The sequence below is a fragment of the Clinocottus analis genome, unplaced genomic scaffold, assembly GCF_023055335.1.
Source record: "Clinocottus analis isolate CAN_PGR_092001 unplaced genomic scaffold, fCliAna1.0.p SCAF_15, whole genome shotgun sequence".
Classification (NCBI taxonomy): Eukaryota; Metazoa; Chordata; class Actinopteri; order Perciformes; family Cottidae; genus Clinocottus; species Clinocottus analis.
The window spans coordinates 11,851,477-11,871,692 of NW_027175876.1; the positions used below are offsets into that span (position 1 = coordinate 11,851,477).

Genomic DNA, 20,216 nt, shown 5'->3' on the forward strand with positions numbered 1-20,216 from the left:
ATATATATATATATATATATATATATATATATATATATATATATATATATATATATATATATATAAATAATCAGTAGCTGTTCAACTTTTATAGTAATTCAATTAAAGAGGGCAATATACTAAAGAAAAAAAATATGCAATTCAATATATTTACACACTTTTATAGAGTAAATAAATCTGCATTTCTTTTAGTAAACAGCTTCAGCAGTGACACGTTCTTTCCCCCAGCACCATATCCATAAGTTAAATTCAATCTCACATTCATGGGCGGGTAAGTGTTGGGGTAAAAGGACATGCCATACAAGCACTCTCACAATACCATATCTAGACCGGACTGACTACGATGTGACTCTTTTAAAATATGTGATTTTTGCCACAAAAAGTATTGTTTTGATATTAATTTGCAAAATAACTATGCGGAACGGAAAAGGCGTAACCTCATTTGACCTGATGCACTGTCTGACTCCCTGAAGCTCCACAAAACACCTTCAGCTTCTGCTCCCTCCGGTCATGATTGCCTCTGCACCACTTTAACATCAACGCAGACATGTAACCCCAAATCATCCGGACTCCCAGACGATGGGAAAGCATCCCCTCTGGTTCTGTGATGGATGTCTCACTTCGCCTGCGGGCCTATAACCTATTCCTGGTTACGGCAAAGTCATTCCCGGGGGGGCAGGTTGCTCGTCTGGTGTGGAAGGTGGGAGGACTGTCGGAGCCGAGCAACCTCGCGTGATGCAGATATAGACCTCGGGTGAAAAGCTGGCAGTCTGGGGGCACGTCAGGATAAAAGCTCCTTCGGGTGAAAGATATCTGCTTTCTGGGTCGGGAGGAACTGGTTCAAGTCCTGATTTTGACGCTAATGTTGCATTCATGTGGGAAGGATGGTAATCCTAGGCTTAGGCTGAGTTCAGTTGAAATTTAAATCAAAGTTTCTTTGGTTCTCAAGGAAATAATTAAACCTGCAATAACTGCTTTTTTGTTTTGTTTTACCCCTTTGCGGGCATCATAAAGAAAGGTGTGACAACACTAACATCACCTTTAAGTCGATGTGGTGAACGTATTAGCAAACAGTTGTTCATTTTCACACCCAGCAGACATTTAGCAACATTATCTTTCATTAGGAGCTGTGTTTTTACAGACAAATTTAGCAAAGATATCTCACTTTTAGCGCTATTCTTGGTCTACCAACACTAGGGAAATATAAGACTCTTTAGCTGCTAAATGCTTCGTCTTGTTCACCAGCTCTGTCTGTCTGTGTACAGTGTGTGTTGCGTTTTTGTCCAACAGTAAAGTTAAAGAAATTCAAAACAATGAGCGGAAAGCTGAATCGAGATGAAGAGAAACCATCAGGAATAATTCTTCAGGTCCACCATTACTGTGAGTGATTTATATTACACACGTGATGCACTGTTGTTGTAAAAATATGAACGTAAAACAATCCTTCCCACATCGATTGAACGCAGCATCAGGTGTAAACAGCTTTGATTCAGATATAAATTCATAATCCCATCCCCAGCTCCCAAAAAGGATCCATTATTAGTCTTCAGTGGTATTTCTTACTTGTTTAAAATAAACCAAAATTCTGATATATAACCTTATTATACTCCTCTAATGCTCTTCAATTAAATACATTCTTTAAAATAAAGATATAGTCCAACACATGTGTATCATGTTTCTGTTGTATTGAAAATAGACCTATAGGGTAGATTCATATCAGTAAGAAATGTCTTCTTTAATTTATAGTATTTACTCTTCAGTCACTTGGCATATTTAAAGTTTGTGTGGAACTGCGAATGCTAAAGAAGTCGGGTGTGTTAAGCAGCATGCAATGGCTGCCTGCAATATGTAAACTAATATAAAAAACTTGTAAAAATGTAAATGACTATGCTATTCTATGTCCCTGATCAGATGTTTGAGATAGTTGACAATACAAGTTATAGTAGGAGATGTGAATCCGACAAAAACTACTGCTGACGTTGTTTCAAAAGTCAGCGATTAAAGGTATGAAATCACAGTCGGGTATCATGAAACAACAGGATAAGTTCATGAACCCTGTTGTCGCCACCATCAGCCAGCAGAGGGCGGACTGTCGTCGCAGTTGGCTTTCACATCACTCATTTTAAGACAGCACACTATTTACATTACAGCTTCTGATATTTTGTAAACTTCTTTGACGCTTAATCCATGCTTAATATCTCACATTATAGTCATAACTCACATATTTACATTTGTTTGTTGTTTTCCAGTCACAGATAAGCCCAATATTTGTATGGCAGGGGTGTCTAAAAGTGTCTCTCGCACACAACATTATAGAGAATAGAAATATTTCAGATATTGTAATGAGATTAAATAAATCAGCAAAAGTCTCTGCTGCATTAATTGTGAAATATACACGGGTATGCTGTATGTTTAATGAGCATCTTACATCCGGAGTCACAGTGGTTTGGTTGGATTTTGAAGAGTGTAGTTTTACCTGATGGGACTGTTCAAGATGGTTTTCGTGATATTTAAAGGTGCCTGAAAGAGACTGAGAGATGAGCACAGAATACATATGACCATGCGACAACCACTTTTCTCTATTTTTGATATATTATAGTAGCTGTTGGTCTTAAATTAAAATAAAAAAAGGGAGGTTTGGCTCAGCTCCATTTCATTTTAGTGTTTTTTTTCTGACATTCATCCCTCAAGGTGAACTTGTGTCCTCTTGAGTCTGAATCCAGAGCCTGTGAGAGGCCGAGGGGACAACATCAAAGCAGGAAATGCTCCTGTCGGCCATTAATCACCCTTATTCCCGCACTGTGATTAATTTAACAGACACGGTACAAACCGTTGGTACACCATTTTGTAGTTTTGTTCACCAAATTAACACAATCCTTAAAATTGTTTGAAATGCTGCAGGCATATTGGACCCCGTCAAGGTTTAGTCCTCACACACTTGTGCCGCCCAGTCAAATGTGCTTTGACAGCACTTAACGTTAAACTCCAGTGGAGTTCCCAAAGTTTAGAAACAAGTGCCAAATATGTCAGTTCCAGTGTCTGTGTCAATCGTTTGACAAATGTGGAAATACACTTATTATATGTGAAGAGCATAAATATGAAACTACATCCAGCAGCTAATTAGCGAGCGCTCTGGCCGAAAGCTAGCCAGCGCTTCTCAATATAACTGTATAGTATGTTATATCTTATTTGTTCAATCCTCACAAATAATATCATGAAACAAGTGTGCCCCGAAAAAAAAAAGAAGCGATTCCTCAAATCTCTTTTGGTGGCAAAATGATGCATAAGAGTTCGCAGCTCTCGTCATCTGGTCTCTGGTGAGTCTTTCTTTTCTTCCAGCACTCGAGGCACACAGACACTGAGTGGTAAACAAGACTCTTCCAGAAACTAAATTCCTCCCTTCTTAAAACGACAATGCAGGCCACTTCAAAATTACACAACCGATCTGCTTGGAGACACCACTGAGATGCACCGCGATGAATTCACCACTTTAAGGTTGCAAAATGAAACATTTCCCCCGCAGAGAAGCCACACCCGAGCTTTGCCGATCTGTCACATGACTGAAAAAATTAAATGGAATGGAGCCCACTCCTCCCCAGCTTTTGACCTCAGCGTGTAAAGCTCTTTGACAACAGCACCAAACAATCTGTATGCCTCTTTGTATACGGAGAGAAAAGAAAGGGAAAACAGAAAAGGCAGTGCTGTTTGAGCCATAAACTAAGAGAAAGTCTGCACTGAACGTGTCGCTTTTAAATATTCCATGAGGGAAACATCCCGCGATGCCACTACAAAAGACTCTTTTCTTGTGTTCCTCGTGCGCTGCAAAGACAGCAGAGAGAGACGCAGAGCAACAAGAAGAGTTTCTCCCTCGCTTGCAGAAACCTTGTTGCCTTGGTCTTTTTTAAACTGACTGTTTAAAATGCTTTTTTCTGATGGCACACCTCACATTTAATCGTAAAGCTTAGGAAATCTCAAATAGAGACATTTAAAGTACGACTTTGTTGCACTGCAGTGTGGGAATCGTCACCGTCGATTCTGCCAAAGTGATAGGGTGGATTAGTTTAGTCTCAGGCCTTCAGGAGACATTTCAGGCTGTATTTTCCTCTTTTTTTTTGCAAGGTACAATAACATAAATGGTGTGTATGTTCTTGGGGCAAAAACTGGGAGGTAAAAAAAAAAGTATGGCAATCCAGTCATCTCTGTAGTGATGTCCACAAGCTTCCATCATCGTATTAAGAGCCAACAATAATCCAGATTGTATTCCTTCGTCCCCAAATTATGGAGCAGGGTCTCACATGGAACAGCTCGAGAAGAACGGGATCCCATCTGACGGGACTGGAAAAGATCCACGTGGGAGCGGACTGCATAGGACATCGGTGGTTGGAGTCCAGGGCGCTCGGAGGGAGGATCTCCTACTGTTGGGTCGTCTTAGGCCACTCCAGGCCCGTCAGTAAGGTCGCCTGCAAGGGACAGCAGAGCAGATCATCTGTGATCGGGACTGAGACTGAGGATTTGAGCAACATCTTTGACGACTGCTGAGAGTTTGAGGGATAGCAAGGATGTGGATTCAGGAAATGCGGTCTTGGTGACGTCGACCTTCTACAGATTCCTCTCTGCTTGCAAAAATGATGCCCACTTGATGTGTACTTTATTTGAGTTGTGTAATGATTACATTACGCGATTATTTATTGATCATTTATTCATCATTTTCATCTCCGTGTCCCTGATTGTAATACCTCTTGTGACATCAAACATGTTCATTTTGAGAATATAAGGATGATAACAGTGATAACAATGTCTATGCATTAATGCTAAGTTATACCAAATCCTCACTGTTGCTTTGGGAGTAGTCATCGATCAGCTGACATGTCTCAGGTTTATTTACACAAGCTTCAAACGTGTGTAACATGAGTTTGTAAAAGATAAATAAGTGGGGGGTTTTCTACAAGTGGTCTTCTTGAACTCCCACTACTCAGAAGTACAACTTGATGCTGTATTCAAGCGCTTCAGGTTATTGATCGACTCCAAGTAAAATCACTTTATTTTGGAAATCAGGATACTTTAAATGCAAAATGAAAGGAGATATGTACAACACATACCAGTCCTATGACTTATATTTAGTTATTTAGATTGATCTATTTGTTATCATTCTTAAATCTATAAATTGGTAGTTTTAAGAGCGGAATGAGGTTCTCAAATCGTTTGTTTGTTTATAAAATTCCGTTTACAGGGATAAAAAAACGAGAAAAATCAGTCACGCAAATCTGACAGCGTGACTTCAAAGTGCACGACTAAAAATGGCAAAACGTACAAGAGAAGGCAACACGTGCCTCAGTGCACTTTGACACGACTGTGTCTCAGCAGCTCTGGGATCAAGAAAAAGTGCTTTCCCAGTTGGATATATCCCTCATTTAGCTCATTCATGCAATAACTGTCTGAAGACACACACACACACACACACACACACACACACACATACACACACACACACTGTACATATACTAAAAAAGAGCACATCCTAACTGCCATCCATGACACACACGTCTTTTCACGAGTTTTGTTGACATCACAGTCGCATTCATTTCCTGGAGATTGACACGAACCGGCTAGAAGCCTAACCCTCACCCGAACTCTGAACCAAGTCTTCACTGGAAAATGTGAGGATTTACGCTACTGGGATGCGTACGTGTCCCCAGTTTGTCACCCACAATAAGCAAACACACACACACACTGACCTGCACGTTCCGGTTGATGCTGACGGCGGGAACAAAGACCCCTTCCAGGTTCTCGAAGGAGGTCGGTCCATGCTGCACCTTGTTGATGAAGAAAGTCAGTGTGCGTTTGGTCAGATCCAGCAGGACGCCGACTGTCGAGCCCTTGGCGATTCCTCCCTCCGCCCTACACACACACACACACACACACAGACACAGAACATGAAATTGATCAAATAGCTTAATTTGCGTGTGTTAGGATGCGATAAGAACGTTTAAATTTGAGCTTGCAAGTGGACCAAACTCCAATCTATTTCATAATAATATTCCTGTTTTTCAAATATGCCAATAAAGTGCTTGAAATAAAAAGTAAAGCATTAAAAATGTAAACCTCGTATTCGGCGATTTATCATTTTCCTCTTTTGTGTCCCCACGGGCTTGAGCTCCATTTGTTTTACCAAACTTGTCAACGCTCGGGAATTCAGACAACTAACAATGATGACTCTGCATATCCTGAACGAGAGATAAGAGTGTGATTGGATTTGAGTTTTTGCAACGAAGCTGAGGCGTGAAACCGCCTCTGCACATGGAAGCACGCCTGTCGCGATGTTTTAGACACATGACGGCTGCTTGAGGACGGGACCGAGAGAGAGTCAGCGCTCCGAGAGACACGAAGGAATCAATATGTGGTTTAAAAACATGAGACACAGACATGAGACAATGAAGCACATGAAAGCAAACGGCAGAGTGAACACCAGCGGCTGGATGGACCGAGATGGACCGAGATGGACCGAGATGGAGAGCGTAGAGCGATGAATAAAGTCAGAGGTTTTGCATTGTTGGACGCTGTGGAGAGTCAGCCTTTTTCTTGTGAAGCACATGCATCTTTTGATGTAAATAAATGTTTAATGGCGGTTTGATCGTTATGTTGTGACACGGAGAGCGATGGTTCAGAGAGATGTTTTGATGTCTCCTGCAGGCGGCGGCCTTCTTGTACCGCTCCCTGGTCTGTGCAGTCAGTAATGGATGAGCCCCGGGGTCCCTCTGTTATCCTTATGTATCATTATCCTGTGTGTGTGTGTGTGTGTGTGTGTGTGTGTGTGTGTGTGTGTGTGTTTGGTGCTTTGCTGTGTGAGATTTAATGCAGAACTCATAATGATGTACAGAAGAAAAGAGTACAAAGTTGCTTCCTGCTGTTGTTTATAATTCAAGAGGAATATCAGTTTCTAATAAGGCATAACGTTTGAAGCTGTAATTAATTGGTTAATTAATAGGTTATTGAATAACGATGAATGCTTTTTAACATCAGTTGATACAACTATTGAATTGTTAAGTCGTGGAAAAAAAACTCAGCTAGTGTTCACACTTAAAGAATATATATATATATATATATATATATATATATATATATATATATATATATATATATATATATATATATATATATATATATATATATATATATCATCAAAATTTATTTAAATGTTTCGTTCGCTGCAGCTCAACCAATCAATCACTTTTTATGAATAACCACAGGATTGAGGTTGAATTTGGTTTTGGCAAAGCATGATGGGTCAACGCATGACATAAAAACATACACATCAATATCACATTAGACGCACGGCTGACTAAACACGACACTATTCACGTAGAACCACAAGAGAAAACTCCCCAACAGGGTTTTCAAGATAATCCAGAGGTGTAAAGCGTTACATCTGTCGGGGTTACTGACTCACAGCTGTTATTGCAGTGCGGATAAAAGCTGTGACGATTTGGCAGAAAGGGACCTACAGCGCCTCCTGGAGGGCATCATCTGGAGGTGGGCAGGTGTGAGAGAGGTCAGACAACAATGTTGTTGCTCTTGTGGTTGTGCGTTTGTGAGATAGTGACTCAACTGATGGCACAAAAAATACAACTATAATGTGTATTGAGCATGCGCTGCAGTACCAAACTGTTACACCTGAGGTGAGTATGCCCTCAAATATCTCTGTGAGATGGTTTTGTTTCATTTTAAATTGTCGTATTCGTATCGATGATCTATAATTTGCATATAATATCAGTTATAGGTGGCTTTGATTGAAATAACACCAATGGCCTTGAAAGCTCCCAGTACACTACACCGCTCCGCCTACCTGTTGGTGTGGGAGTTGTTGTGCATGAACCAGGAGCGGTTGTTGTCCACATACATGGCCCACGCCTTGTCGTCCTTCCCCAGCATCATGTCCTTCATGGTGTTGATCCTCGCCACGCCAAACGCGGGGTCAGGGTGGTTGTCATAGCGATCGATGCGGACCTCCCAGTAGTGGACGCCCTGAGATTCAAGAGGACGTCGAATAGGTTTTATTAACTCACTTAGAGAAGAAAGAGATCTAATCCCCGTATAAAAACCAAGAAAAGGTGTCACGGGGCTGTTACTTTGGAGAAAGCGGCGGTCCCCAGCACCACGCGGTCGTCGTAGCTGCTGCAGGTCACCGTCTGGTTTTCATTGGTCAGGACGATGTCCCGATGGGCTGTGGAGGGGTCGAAGGAGAACCAGGCCACTGGAGGAGGGAAGCAACAGCTGGTCACGATGAGTCGACGTTTGCGTGCAGGAATATCACATCAGCAGCTCTGCTCATTCACTGTTTTTATCCTGATCAATAAGGACAAACTGCTGCCGCCTCAGTGAAGAAACTAAAACCTGCTGTTTTTATAACAATTACTACCTGTCATAGCTCTCTTTATATGTAGTCATGACCGCAAAATAATGCGTTAATACAGCAAAATTTATATATATATATTTATTTCTATATATATATATATATATGAATATATATATATATATATATATATATATATATATATATGACAAGAAATATTAAATGTTATATTGATTGAAACTTCAGACAATAATATAATTACAAAATAAATGAAAAGGAAATGGCAAATAGCACACTTTGACAACACCTTATGTGTTTTTTTATTAACAAGGAATAACTTGGACTCATAACGTTGCAAAGTGGTTTCTGACATTATTAAATGTTATTTTTCGACAGGTCTCAGCCTCCCCTGTGATTAGATGACCATCATCTGATGGGAAAGTGGTCATTTGATGTTGTGTTAATTGTGTTAATGTCGCCACATTAACACATATTATCAGTGGGTTCCTACTGGAGAGAGTCATGTATGTAAATAATGTATGACATCCCATACATGGCATATATATATATATATATATATATATATATATATATATATATATATATATATATATATATATATATATATATATAACGCTCTGTCTGGCGGGGCATAAGTGCGTGGGTAAGTTTATAGCTGCAGGAAAAAAGGCACTCACCCACCCACGCACACACATGCACACACACACGCACACACACACACACACACACACACGCAGACACACACACAAAGACTCACTGGAAGCCGAAAAAAAATGTGAACAGAAACATCAGGGAAGCGTTTCTCTGCCTGAAGGCAGAAATGCTTCATCAGCTGGCTACAACCATACGCTGCATCAGTGAATTGGAAGTAGTGACACGTCAAACACACACACACACACACACACACACACAATGAATGAGATTTATACCACATATTACTAAAGTTGTGCACAAAGATCGGTTTCTTCTCGTTCACTCGCCGTGCCTCTTTTCTCCGAGTATTTGCAGGAAGCAGTCCTCGAGGAAAGAGAAGGAGGAGGCGATGACGAGCAAGAGCAGGAAAAAGAGGGCGAGTTGGCGAAGAGAGAAAAGTGTCAAAGAAAAGGAAAAAGAGGGCGGGAGGGATGAACGGTTATCAGTCAGAAAACAGACTAATGCTCATTGTTGCTGATATTGGCAACGTGAGATAGAGAGCCTCCGTGTGACTCTCACCTTCATCCCTCTGTGGTGGTGGAAGATTTTGTCATCGTTCATTTTTTTCGCCCTCCTTTCTTTCACTCTTTTCTTTTCTTTATTTCCCTTCCTTTGCCCTCCTCAGCTTTGTTTTTACTTGTTGTCTTTCTTCACTCTTTGTTTCCTTCACTCCTTGTCCACTAACTTCCTTCTCTTGCCTACTCTGTCTTTTCCTCCTTTCATATTCTTTCACTTCTTTTCTTTTCTTCCTACTTTTTCTCTCTTTTTCTTACTCTTCTTTCCTCTCTATTCTCTAACCTTTCCCTTTACATTCATTTTTTACTTGTTTACTCCCCTCTTTCCTTTCCTTTCCTTTCCCATTCTCTCATTTCCTTTCCTCATATTTCCTCTCCTTTCTGTCTCTTTCTCCTCCCCTTTCTTTGACCTCTCTCCTTTTCTTTCTTTCTTTGTCAACTATCTTTTTTCTTTATCTTCTTATTCTCTCTCTTTCCTTCTTTCTTTCCCTGTCTTTCTTTCCTTTCATGTCCTATTCTTCTTGCCCTCCCTTTACTTTTCCATCCCTTCGCTTTCTATTGCTTTTCTGTTTTCTTTCCGTTTGCTTTATTCTCGTCTCCTTTCATTTCGACTCACTTCCTTTCCTTTTCTAATCAATTTGACACGGAACAATTAATTTGTGTCTTCACATCATTTACAAAAACATTACAAATAAAATTATTCTGAGGGGAACAATACAACCAAGACAATAAAAAGACATTATTCTAAAGGAGGCAGACATTATCCTTAAGCGTACACTTTGGCAAAGCTGTGGAACACCCACACAAACACACAGACACAGACACAGACACACACACACACACACACAGCCTACCATCAGAGGTCTTGAGCACCACCGTCTTGCTGTACGGCCCCACACCGATAGCATTGTAGGCTTTCACCCTGGCGTTGTAGGAGCTGTTGAAATGAAGGCCGTCCACGGTACACACTGTCTCCTTCCCCACATACACTTCCTGAGGACACACACACACATTTCAGTAGCATCATTACAATATGCAGATTAAAAGCATGCACATGTTTGTTCGCTGCTTCAACACACAAGATGTATATATGGACTCAAGTATTAGTAAAGACTCACACACTTAAAATGCATGTTTACTGATGACACACATACAACACACACACACGCGCGCGCACACACTACCATCTGGTCTAGTCAGAGTTGAGCAGCATATGGATAATTAATAATGAAATCAAAAGACAGACAACCCACAGAAGTGACTTATTTTACCGCATGATGTCATATTACTGACAAGTCGTATACTCTGCTTGATGCACATTAGGAATTATAACTCAGTGTGTGTTTCTGCGAGACACAGACCCTGTACTGTCCTCCGTTGCCGTCGTCCAGCTCCAGGATGTAGCCCTCAATGGCGCTGACAGGGGGCGCATTCACCCTCCAGGCCAAGGTGGCGCTGTTGTTCCTGGTGCAGCACTTCTCCAGCTGCAGGAGAGGAGCCGCCGGCACCGAGGCCCCCGGCTCCACTGTGGGGAGAAAATGACGGTGGAGACGTAAAGATTGTAATCGGGGTGGAGGGGTTGGGGAGGAGGGAGAGACGAAAGGACGGGTCGATGGACAAAGAGCACAAAGAAAACATGAGATGTCGTCAGCTGGCTGGTTGACTTTGAACAAGCTGATGGTAGAGAAAGAGGGCCTTTACTGTAGATATAGCGGGTGAAAAAAACATGTCTGGGTTCATTTACAGGGCAACAGCTGGGAATCAGTGGAGGCCTTAAGCAGGCCATGTGACCGAAACGTCCTGCAGCATTTATTTGAACAATATTCTGCTTATTTCTTTGTTTTTATCCCCAAATTACAAGTAGTAAGTGTCCTTATCAAGGTGCTTCTCAAATGATATGTCGACTGTCTTGAGGTGCAACCTGTCTATTGACCAGACTAATACATTCCTGTAATTGGTAGTTTCAGGGCAGGAATCTTGGCTCTTTAAAAAAGTTTTTAAAAAATGAAGGGACCAGCATGATATCAAAGGATTTTCGAATAATAAGTCATATCTGTCGGAGCCATGTGTTGGTAAAACGTGTGCTAACAAACGGGACGTGACCGCATTCCAAAAGGAGCTGAAACAAACACACAAACAACAACACCAGGGTAAAAATAACCACTGAACACACGAGTGGAGATCTCAGGGGGATGAATTCTGCTTCATTCATCATTTCTCCATTTGTTATCTGATCTTTCAAGACCAAAATAAGTGGTAGTGAAGACACAGAGGAAAGGCAGCAGTCATGACAGAGGGAAGAACAGGGTGGATGTGATATACACTGCACTCAGCGATTCAGTGTATTAATATCAATATCTAAATGTAATATTTGTCACAGTATTTGTAGCCAAAGTAGTTCTTTGATATTATGTACTTCATTTGTACTCATAGTTGCAGCAGGATATTCTCCTTTTATTATTTTAACTATGCAATACTTTAGATCCATATTTTTCAATTTCATTTCAAGATTTTCCAAATTGACTATTGACTGATTATTCATGTTATAAAGCAATTCAATAATTGGGATTCTGACATTTAGGGATCATGTTTAATACACATTACCTCTGATCAAATTTACACTGGAAGACGGCAAAACATAATTTCTTGAATTGTTCTTTTTCAAAGTCAGTAATAGCATGGAAAACAGAGAATACTTCAGGCAACAAATGTCTGTAACTGTTATGGAAACGTTGTGCTCCAGTGAAGGCAGCACTGTTCTGTAGAGGTGCCATTTATTGAAGAGGAGCTGGAAGACAATAACCATGCAGAGACCAGGTGGACGCTGTGGGACAAAAGGACCACTGGTCTTCCAACCATGAGCAGTGCTGAGGGACGAGGAAGGAGTGACGAAATAAATTCAAGGAAGGAAAACAGAGGTTCACTGTGAAAAGTAGAGTCTCTGAAATACCTCCTGGGCTCTCTGTCTCCAGCTCTGCCTCACCACTGTCTGCTGCCTGCATTTGTTTCAATAACGGATTCTCCTGCACATCTGCAAATATGACGTTGGTTTGGATGTTTTAATGCAAGAGCACATGGACAGACGATGGCACATAAAGCAGCTGGAGCGGACAATGAGACCAGTGCAGAGATTTAGATTGAATGCATTAGAAAGTTGACAAGAGGTAAATATTCCCTGAAGCAGTGAGGAGCTTGAGCCGTGTCACCAAAATGACCAACAGCAGCAACACAAGAGCCTTATGGTCAGTAATTTGCAAATTATATGTAAAAAAAAAAAAAATATATATATATATATATATATATATATATATATATATATATATATATATATATATATATATATATATATATATATATATATAACATTGACTTGTAGGTCAGACTATTATAATTTATAAATACTTCCTATATCAGAAAATGTTCTTACATATAAGTAACTTTGAAAGATGTAAATATTGTAAATGTCATCAATGTAAAATGTTTTATCGTCTGCATATTAGGACACAATAGGATTTGTTCCCCCAAATATCTGATATTAGATCAGAAAAGGCTGCAATTATACAAAGACGACAAACTACAAACATGGTTATTTTGAATTTTTGGCAATTGTTCATTCATGTTCTACATGTGACTGAACTAAATGGCTGAGATACAAGAGAATTTACATTTATTCTGAACCTCAAGTAAAGAGTGATAGTTTAAATTACAAATTACTACCCTTAATTTGTATCACTTCACAATGGAGGATTAAACATGACATGAAATATACCTTTTGTTTATAACAATTCCTTCAGGTAACATCTACCACATGAATAAAACTAAAACCTAAATTATTTTTCACTATTGGATGGAAATGTTTTTGGGATGTTTTATAGTATATCCTCAGGTTGAATGTGATATCTCTTTTATGCAGCAGCAACCGGATAAGAAGCAGCAGGAATGAACAACAATGTAAACAGGGATTGAGCTGTGAATAAATAAAAGCATGGTCGATGTTTTTGGGACTGCTGACAGTATTTTTAATCTCATTTAAATAAATTTAGACCTCCATGTTGTTGCTCCTCAGACTCAACGACTCAAAACCTGAAGAGTACTGACATGGCTGCTGATTTGTTTAGTTTGTTTCACACATGCTGACATTACTGATGACTGACTCTCCATGTGGGTTTAGTTTATATTTATTTCTTTAAATAACAGTTTGTGTTTCTTTTTAACTCGTCTAGTCTCCCATTCACGTTGCAGCCTTTGAGCCGGGTTGTAACATTGGTAAATTAAGAGGCTGGTGCTTTATTTCATAGGTCATTAGTTGCCCAATAACTTCCTTGGAAGTTTCCTGGTAACAACTATGGAATAAATATGATTAAGTGTCTGTGGTGTTTGCGCCAGAGTTTAGCTGGTTGAGTTCATAAGCCTGCTCTTGATTTGCAGGGGACATCAAGACTGAAAAGATCCAGAGCAACTCACTCAGTTCAGATTGCAGACGACTTATAATGAAGGAGAATAATTTAAGAACCAGAGCAGCTCCTGCACAGTGTTGTTGCTCAGGATGTCAAGGACTAAAACGCTCCATGATTAACCTCCATCGCTCCAGATGATCAATGAGTCGTGACGGTAGGGAAACGTACAGATGGTTTCATGTCCTCTGACTTAAAGATCAATCGATATCTGCAAAGTAAAACACCTGATCTTTATTCCCCCAGTTGAGCCGTGTTGAAATATGATATGCAGAGTGCTGATTACATATTTAATGTACATTAACAATACATCTGGGAAATCTCTAGGACTGCAGCAGATTTAAAGTAAAGGACGTTGTGTTTACTCATGCACGCCAGCTCGTTGCTGGGTAGCAACAGCCAATGAACAGCTCATGCATTGTTGTAGAAGAGACCTCTGGAGGGAAGAGCGACAAAAACGATGTTTTATGGTTTTATAATATAACATAAAGGGGCTTTTTTTTGCTTCAGCTCAAGGGTGTTTCTATGTTTGTGCATGCCAAGTTAACTCCACCATACTGTAATTGTATTATGTTGGTTATTCTGTACACACAACATCTGTTGCACGTCTGTCTGTCCAGTGACAGGGGATCCCTCATTAGTTGTTCTTCAGAAGGTTTGTTCCGCATTGGTGTTCATTTCTGGTTTTATTCAAAATGTAACCGCCAATCATGTCAGTTTAGCAGCCATTTTGCAAACCGTCTGTTGCCGACACTTACATGTATGTGCTCCTTTTGACCAAGTAGGAGATGAGATAAGATGTGTCATGATGTAAAAACGGCGTACTGACACAATTAGTTGCATTATGGGAAATGTAGGATCAAGTGCTGTGGATCTGGACCCATACTATATAATATAAGTCCAGATCTCGCGGCCTCAGCTACATTGAAAGTGACGGTTCTTTTTCAATCAGTTCTCCCCATCTTCATGAACTCACTATTACATTGATGGAGTACTCCTTTAAATACAAGCGTTAAAACAGAGAAGTTAACAATACAATTAGTTGATTAAAAAATGTAATATAAATTAGGATAAAGGTACTATACACAGTTTAACAACGGTATAATACAAATTGACAAGTGAGTAGGTAGTGAGTGTTTCGTGTCTTCACCTTTGCCCTGGCACAAGTCCAGCTGCAGGATGGTTTGGAGCAGCGCGTCGGTGTTGACGTTGAGGTCAAACTCAGGGCCGACTTTTGGCTCCAGGGCCCCTTTCACCCATTGGTCCTGAGACGATATGACCCTCTTGATCAGAGCGTCAGAGATCTACACACACACACACACACATATGAAAAGAAAAGGTTGAAGCACACATGTACACAGTAATGCAGGATAAGCACATGCGTGGACAGACGTGTTCGGCCCAACAAACACAGGAAATGAGAGCATCTGAAGTGAATATCTCGATGCTTGCAGGGCTGTGATTCCCTCTCTGCGTAGAGGAAGCTTCTCCGCTCTGGGTACAGTGCCATTAGCCTGACTTTATTACACTGTGCCTGACAAGTGAAATGAGGCAGCATTAGTGCAGTTCAAATATTTAAGGCTGAGAATTAAACCCCTCTACTGCTGGTAAGAGCTTTATTGCCTCCGGGGAGTTAAAGTGAATACATTACATTAAACTACTCCAAACTGCAAAGAAAATGTGATGGGATCCTCTTGGAAGCATGAGCCTAGTATTTGGAAATTCATCCTTGAGCATTACAACGCAAATTGCTTAATCTACCCTAATTCACATCACTTCAAATTCTGAACCTCCCTTGATTTTTTTTTTAAGAGACTAGTTAGGATTTAGGTGTTGCCAACCATTAGGATCACATAATCAATACATTATAAAATATTCAGATGAAATGGAAGCAAGGGGATGTGTGTGTGTGTGTGTGTGTGTGTGTGTGCGTGTGTGTGTGTGTGTGTGTGTGTGTGTGTGTCTCAGTAGTGTTGTCTTTGATCTTTATTTCATCTCTCCCTTTCACTTTACTCAATTTCTCTCTTGACATGTTTTTCCTGGAAGAGAAATGATTCACAACCAGAAGGAGAAACACCAGAATTACATTCAATATAATTAAAAATACATTGAAATGACATAAAAGTGAAATACGTAGCTATTTGATATTGGCGGTTAAGGCGTCTTCCACAAATAATCGCAAAATCTGCCCATTTTTTAACCTTTCCCTTTAAAAAGGAATATGAGAAAAGTTCCAGATGCCACAAACTTGCCTTGCACCATATTTAATGTACAGCGTTGTGTTACTCGTGTTGTGTTACTCGTGTTGTGTTACTCGTGTTGTGTTACTCGTGTCTGGGTTAATTCATTAAAATTTTAACAACCCCTGCATAAAAGATCCCATCAAACGTTGTTTCTGACCCCAAACAGAACATTAAACCTAAACTCTCCCATCTTTCATATAAGCAGGTGCACATGTCACATTGGACCTTTCTTTGGTTGACAGAACAATATACGGATCAATAACTATCGATCGCCCCCTAAGCATCTGAGCCCGCTGATAATTCAACATGTCACGTTAAAATAGAGCAACTCGGATGCTCCTGTGCTGATGCGTGTGTGTGTGTGTGTGTGTGTGTGTGTGTGTGTGTGTGTGTGTGTGTGTGTGTGTGTGTTCTCAGTCTTCTGCAGTGCTTTTAGATGTGCAGGCTTCACAAACATCAGAGGCTCCCTGCACTGCTGATTTCTCCTTTTAGGTTCAAAGGAACTAAGTTCTTTCCTTCCTTCTTTTAACTTTTATGTTTATTATTTTGTTTGTAAATACTTTGTAAAAGTAGATTTTGTTTTCAATGTAGTAAGACCACACACTGTGTATGCCTTGTGTGTGATCTCTTAAAGTTAAGTCTTCAAACTTAGTAGTTTTAAAAGAGAATGGTGCTATTTGTTTCGGTTTTTTTTCATGTTGATCAGCAATTCTCCTAAAGAAAGTTAAAGGAATGTATTTTGTCTTGTTTCACTTGGATCTCACACTCACACACACACACACACACACACACACACACACACACACACACACACACACACACACACACGCACACAGTGGATTGGATACCTGGAGGAATCCACTGGGGTCGTTCTCTTTGAGGACTTCCAGGCAGAACTCCATCATGCCGGTGGTCTGGCGGAGCTTCATGGTGCAGTGGGTGATCTGGTCGCGCACCACCTGAGTCAAAGAGACCGATGAGAGAGGGAAGAAGTTAAAAGTTCTGTTACAGAGCAGAGCTTCTGTAATGTTGTCAAGCTGGTAAAGAAGGCCAGCAGCGTGCGTGGGATGGTGGGAGACAGGAGGATGATGGATAAGCTCTCATGCCTGATGAACAACACCTCCCACACCGTGCGGGACGCCCTGGCAGCTCTGCACAGCTGCTTCAGCCACCGGCTGATTCATCTCCGGTGTGTGACGGAGAGGTACCGCAAGTCCTTCCTTCCTCCTGCTGTCAGGCTGCACAACCAACTGAGCTCCCAGTAGACCACAAAACACGGGAATCACTTCAACTTGTGCAATATAAATACAATCTTAAATACATTTTATTCCGTCTGTGGATTTTATTGTATAATATTTACTGTTTCTTATTACTGTTCAACTGTTTATTTATATTGCTTGTTTTTTTATCTGTGTCTCTTGTGTGCACTTTACTCGTCTGCTGCTGTAATCCTGTAATTTCCGCACCGCGGGACTAATAAAGGAAAAAATGAATATCTTATCTTTTAAACCTCAAAAAGACAAGTAATAGACCATGAACGCCTAATGTGAAAATGTGTTTTTATGTTGAACTAAAGTGCAGAGAGAGCAAAGTCTTAAATTATTTGGTTTTATTTTTGTCATGTTTATGCCTGAATTGCCCATAAATAACGGCTCAGTAGCCATTAAGTCTGGACCCAAATGCAAATATACATGCTTGATAAGTGAATTGTGCAGCTATTTATCAACATTTTTCACACATCTTGTCATGGCTGAATCAAAGTAGAGAAGATTCCTTCTGTGTCTTTGCCAACACTTAAGATATTCAACTTAGGTTCATCACGGTATCTCTGCCACCAGCTGCTGTTTGATCATCAGCTGACAGAGATTCAACATCTCACCGACCGCCTCTTCTGGTTCATTTGCTCCAATTAACCAGAACGTCTGTCCCTCGCCAAAAGAAATGATGACCAAATGGAGGACAGCCAACACAAATAAGTAGCCTGACTGAGCCAAAGGGGCATAAGATGAAGAGCTTCCTGTCCAATGAGGCAGGCGGAGGTCAAACAACTAAACTAAACCCAGGCTAAAGATTAAACGCTTTGGTTTGGGATTGCTCAATAGATGATCTAACGTGGTGTACAGTAGGTGGAAATGGGCTTGTACATATACAAGGAGGCCACAAACGCCGTCACATGTTCCTCCCTAACCTCACAGGTTTATGATTAGAACCCATTGAATATATTTTTTGGTCTATATCTGTAAGTTGGAATGAACTTGTTTGACTTGACTGAATGACAAAGTGTTGCATGGTTGTTTTAATTGTTTTGGTTCATTATTATTACCTTTTCTTTGACTTTTTTTTTTACCAGCTTTGTTCACTTTGTGTGTTTCTGTTTCTGTGGTCCTTTTGGCCAGACGCATGGTTCGGTTTTTGTATTTTTGGTGATGTATTTTTTTTCTCTAGGAGAAATAACTAAATAAAACATCAAGTATAAAAAAAAAAAAGCCTTCACATGTCGTTCAGCAACGGCAAAAAGCGACAAGGAGAATGCAGGAAAGTGACAAAATGCAATGTGTTAACGTGTGACAAATACAGGCCGTTAGCCAACGCAGGAAAAGGGCCTGGACTGGCAGCACTAACTCGGAGTGTAATAAGGGAATAGGGAGCAGGTGTGCGGACGGGTGTGGATCAAGTGATTGGGACTGGCTGCAACATCAGGTGAGTCAGCGGCTGGCACGCAACACAGACAGCAGGACTGTATAATCCAATGTTTGGAAGACATCTTTAAAAATCCCATACTATTTCTGGCACACTATCCTGTTATCAGCCATCTCTAACACACACACACACACACACACACACAGAGACATCACATGCTATCTGCTGGCTGAAATCTGCAGGCAAATGAGATTTGGACGGGTGTCACCAGCAGTCGTTTTGAGGCTAATTAAAACGCAGTGAACTGTCACCGCCTTAATGGCCTTTTGTTTACATTCAATAATCCCTGCACCACATTTCAACTGAGCCGTGATATTTAATTATCTTCACAGATGTATGTATTCAATATGTAACATGAACTTAAATATGTACGGGACAAAGACGGCGACTTTTAAGAGGTTTGAGCGAGGGAGAATTTGACAGAAACAAATCTTGTGACGCCTTGTGGATCCACGATAATGAATTACAGCGTTAACCGACGGCCGCCTAAATGAATCAGAGAGTTAACTAGAAAATTTCGCAAGAAATTTTGAAAGTGTGGCTACTACTGCCGTAAGACCTCGCAATATATAGCTTTTGTTTCTGACGCCCGTCTCTCCTCCAAAGCACTTGAGTTGGTTTGTGTGTTAAACTGATTGGCTGATATGAAGCACCTGTGTGCTGCCGTCGTCATGGTGACCAAGTGAGCGCCAGCAGACTGATTAGAGGCAGACTGGACTGTGGACTTAAGGAAATAAACTACTGAACGTCCTGAACACACACAAACGTATATGAAATATCATATGACCTTATTAATGATCACAGTGTTGACAACTACACAATATAAAACACACGTAAACGTCTTTGTGTGTGTCTGTGTGTGTGTGTGTGTGTATGTGTCTGTTTGTGTGTGTGTGTTTGTGTGTCTGTTTGTGTGTGTGTGTGTTTGTGTATATGTTTGTTTGTGTGTGTGTATGTGTGTCTGTGTGTGTGTGAGACAAACAGACAGAGAGACAGAAGTCATCTGTGTTGTGTGTGCGTGTGTAAGTGTCTGTGTGTCTGTTAAACTGCCCTAACGAGAACACCTGTGGGTCGCTAGATCAAAGGTTGCCATGGTGATGACTTCAAAGGGACTTCCTTACGCTGAGCTTAATAGACCTAAATACTGTGGAACTCCTTTCAAACTATTTTTAAAAAATGGTACTTTAAAAGCCACTATTGCTTCGATATCGCATATTGAGCGTTAGGAAGACCTGATGAA

General features: G+C 40.5%; 1 protein-coding gene across 3 annotated transcripts in view; it reads right to left on the reverse strand.

The window, feature by feature from the left end:
* Positions 1-81: 81 nt before the first annotated feature.
* The window catches only part of LOC137785525 (tripartite motif-containing protein 67), a 47,768-nt gene continuing 27,633 nt past the window's right edge, over positions 82-20,216 (reverse strand). The window contains exons 4-13 of one of the 3 annotated variants that reach the window (XM_068576842.1): positions 17,125-17,235; positions 15,184-15,337; positions 12,530-12,610; positions 10,941-11,104; positions 10,399-10,572; positions 9,767-9,771; positions 8,127-8,271; positions 7,844-8,022; positions 5,736-5,898; positions 82-4,460 (exon numbers count right to left, since the gene is read on the reverse strand). In XM_068576842.1, coding sequence (XP_068432943.1) covers positions 4,413-4,460; positions 5,736-5,898; positions 7,844-8,022; positions 8,127-8,271; positions 9,767-9,771; positions 10,399-10,572; positions 10,941-11,104; positions 12,530-12,610; positions 15,184-15,337; positions 17,125-17,235 — 1,224 coding nt within the window. In that variant the 3' untranslated portion in view covers positions 82-4,412. The remainder of the gene's footprint in view (positions 4,461-5,735; positions 5,899-7,843; positions 8,023-8,126; positions 8,272-9,766; positions 9,772-10,398; positions 10,573-10,940; positions 11,105-12,529; positions 12,611-15,183; positions 15,338-17,124; positions 17,236-20,216) is intronic. The other 2 variants (XM_068576840.1, XM_068576841.1) reach the window with 2 other exon arrangements.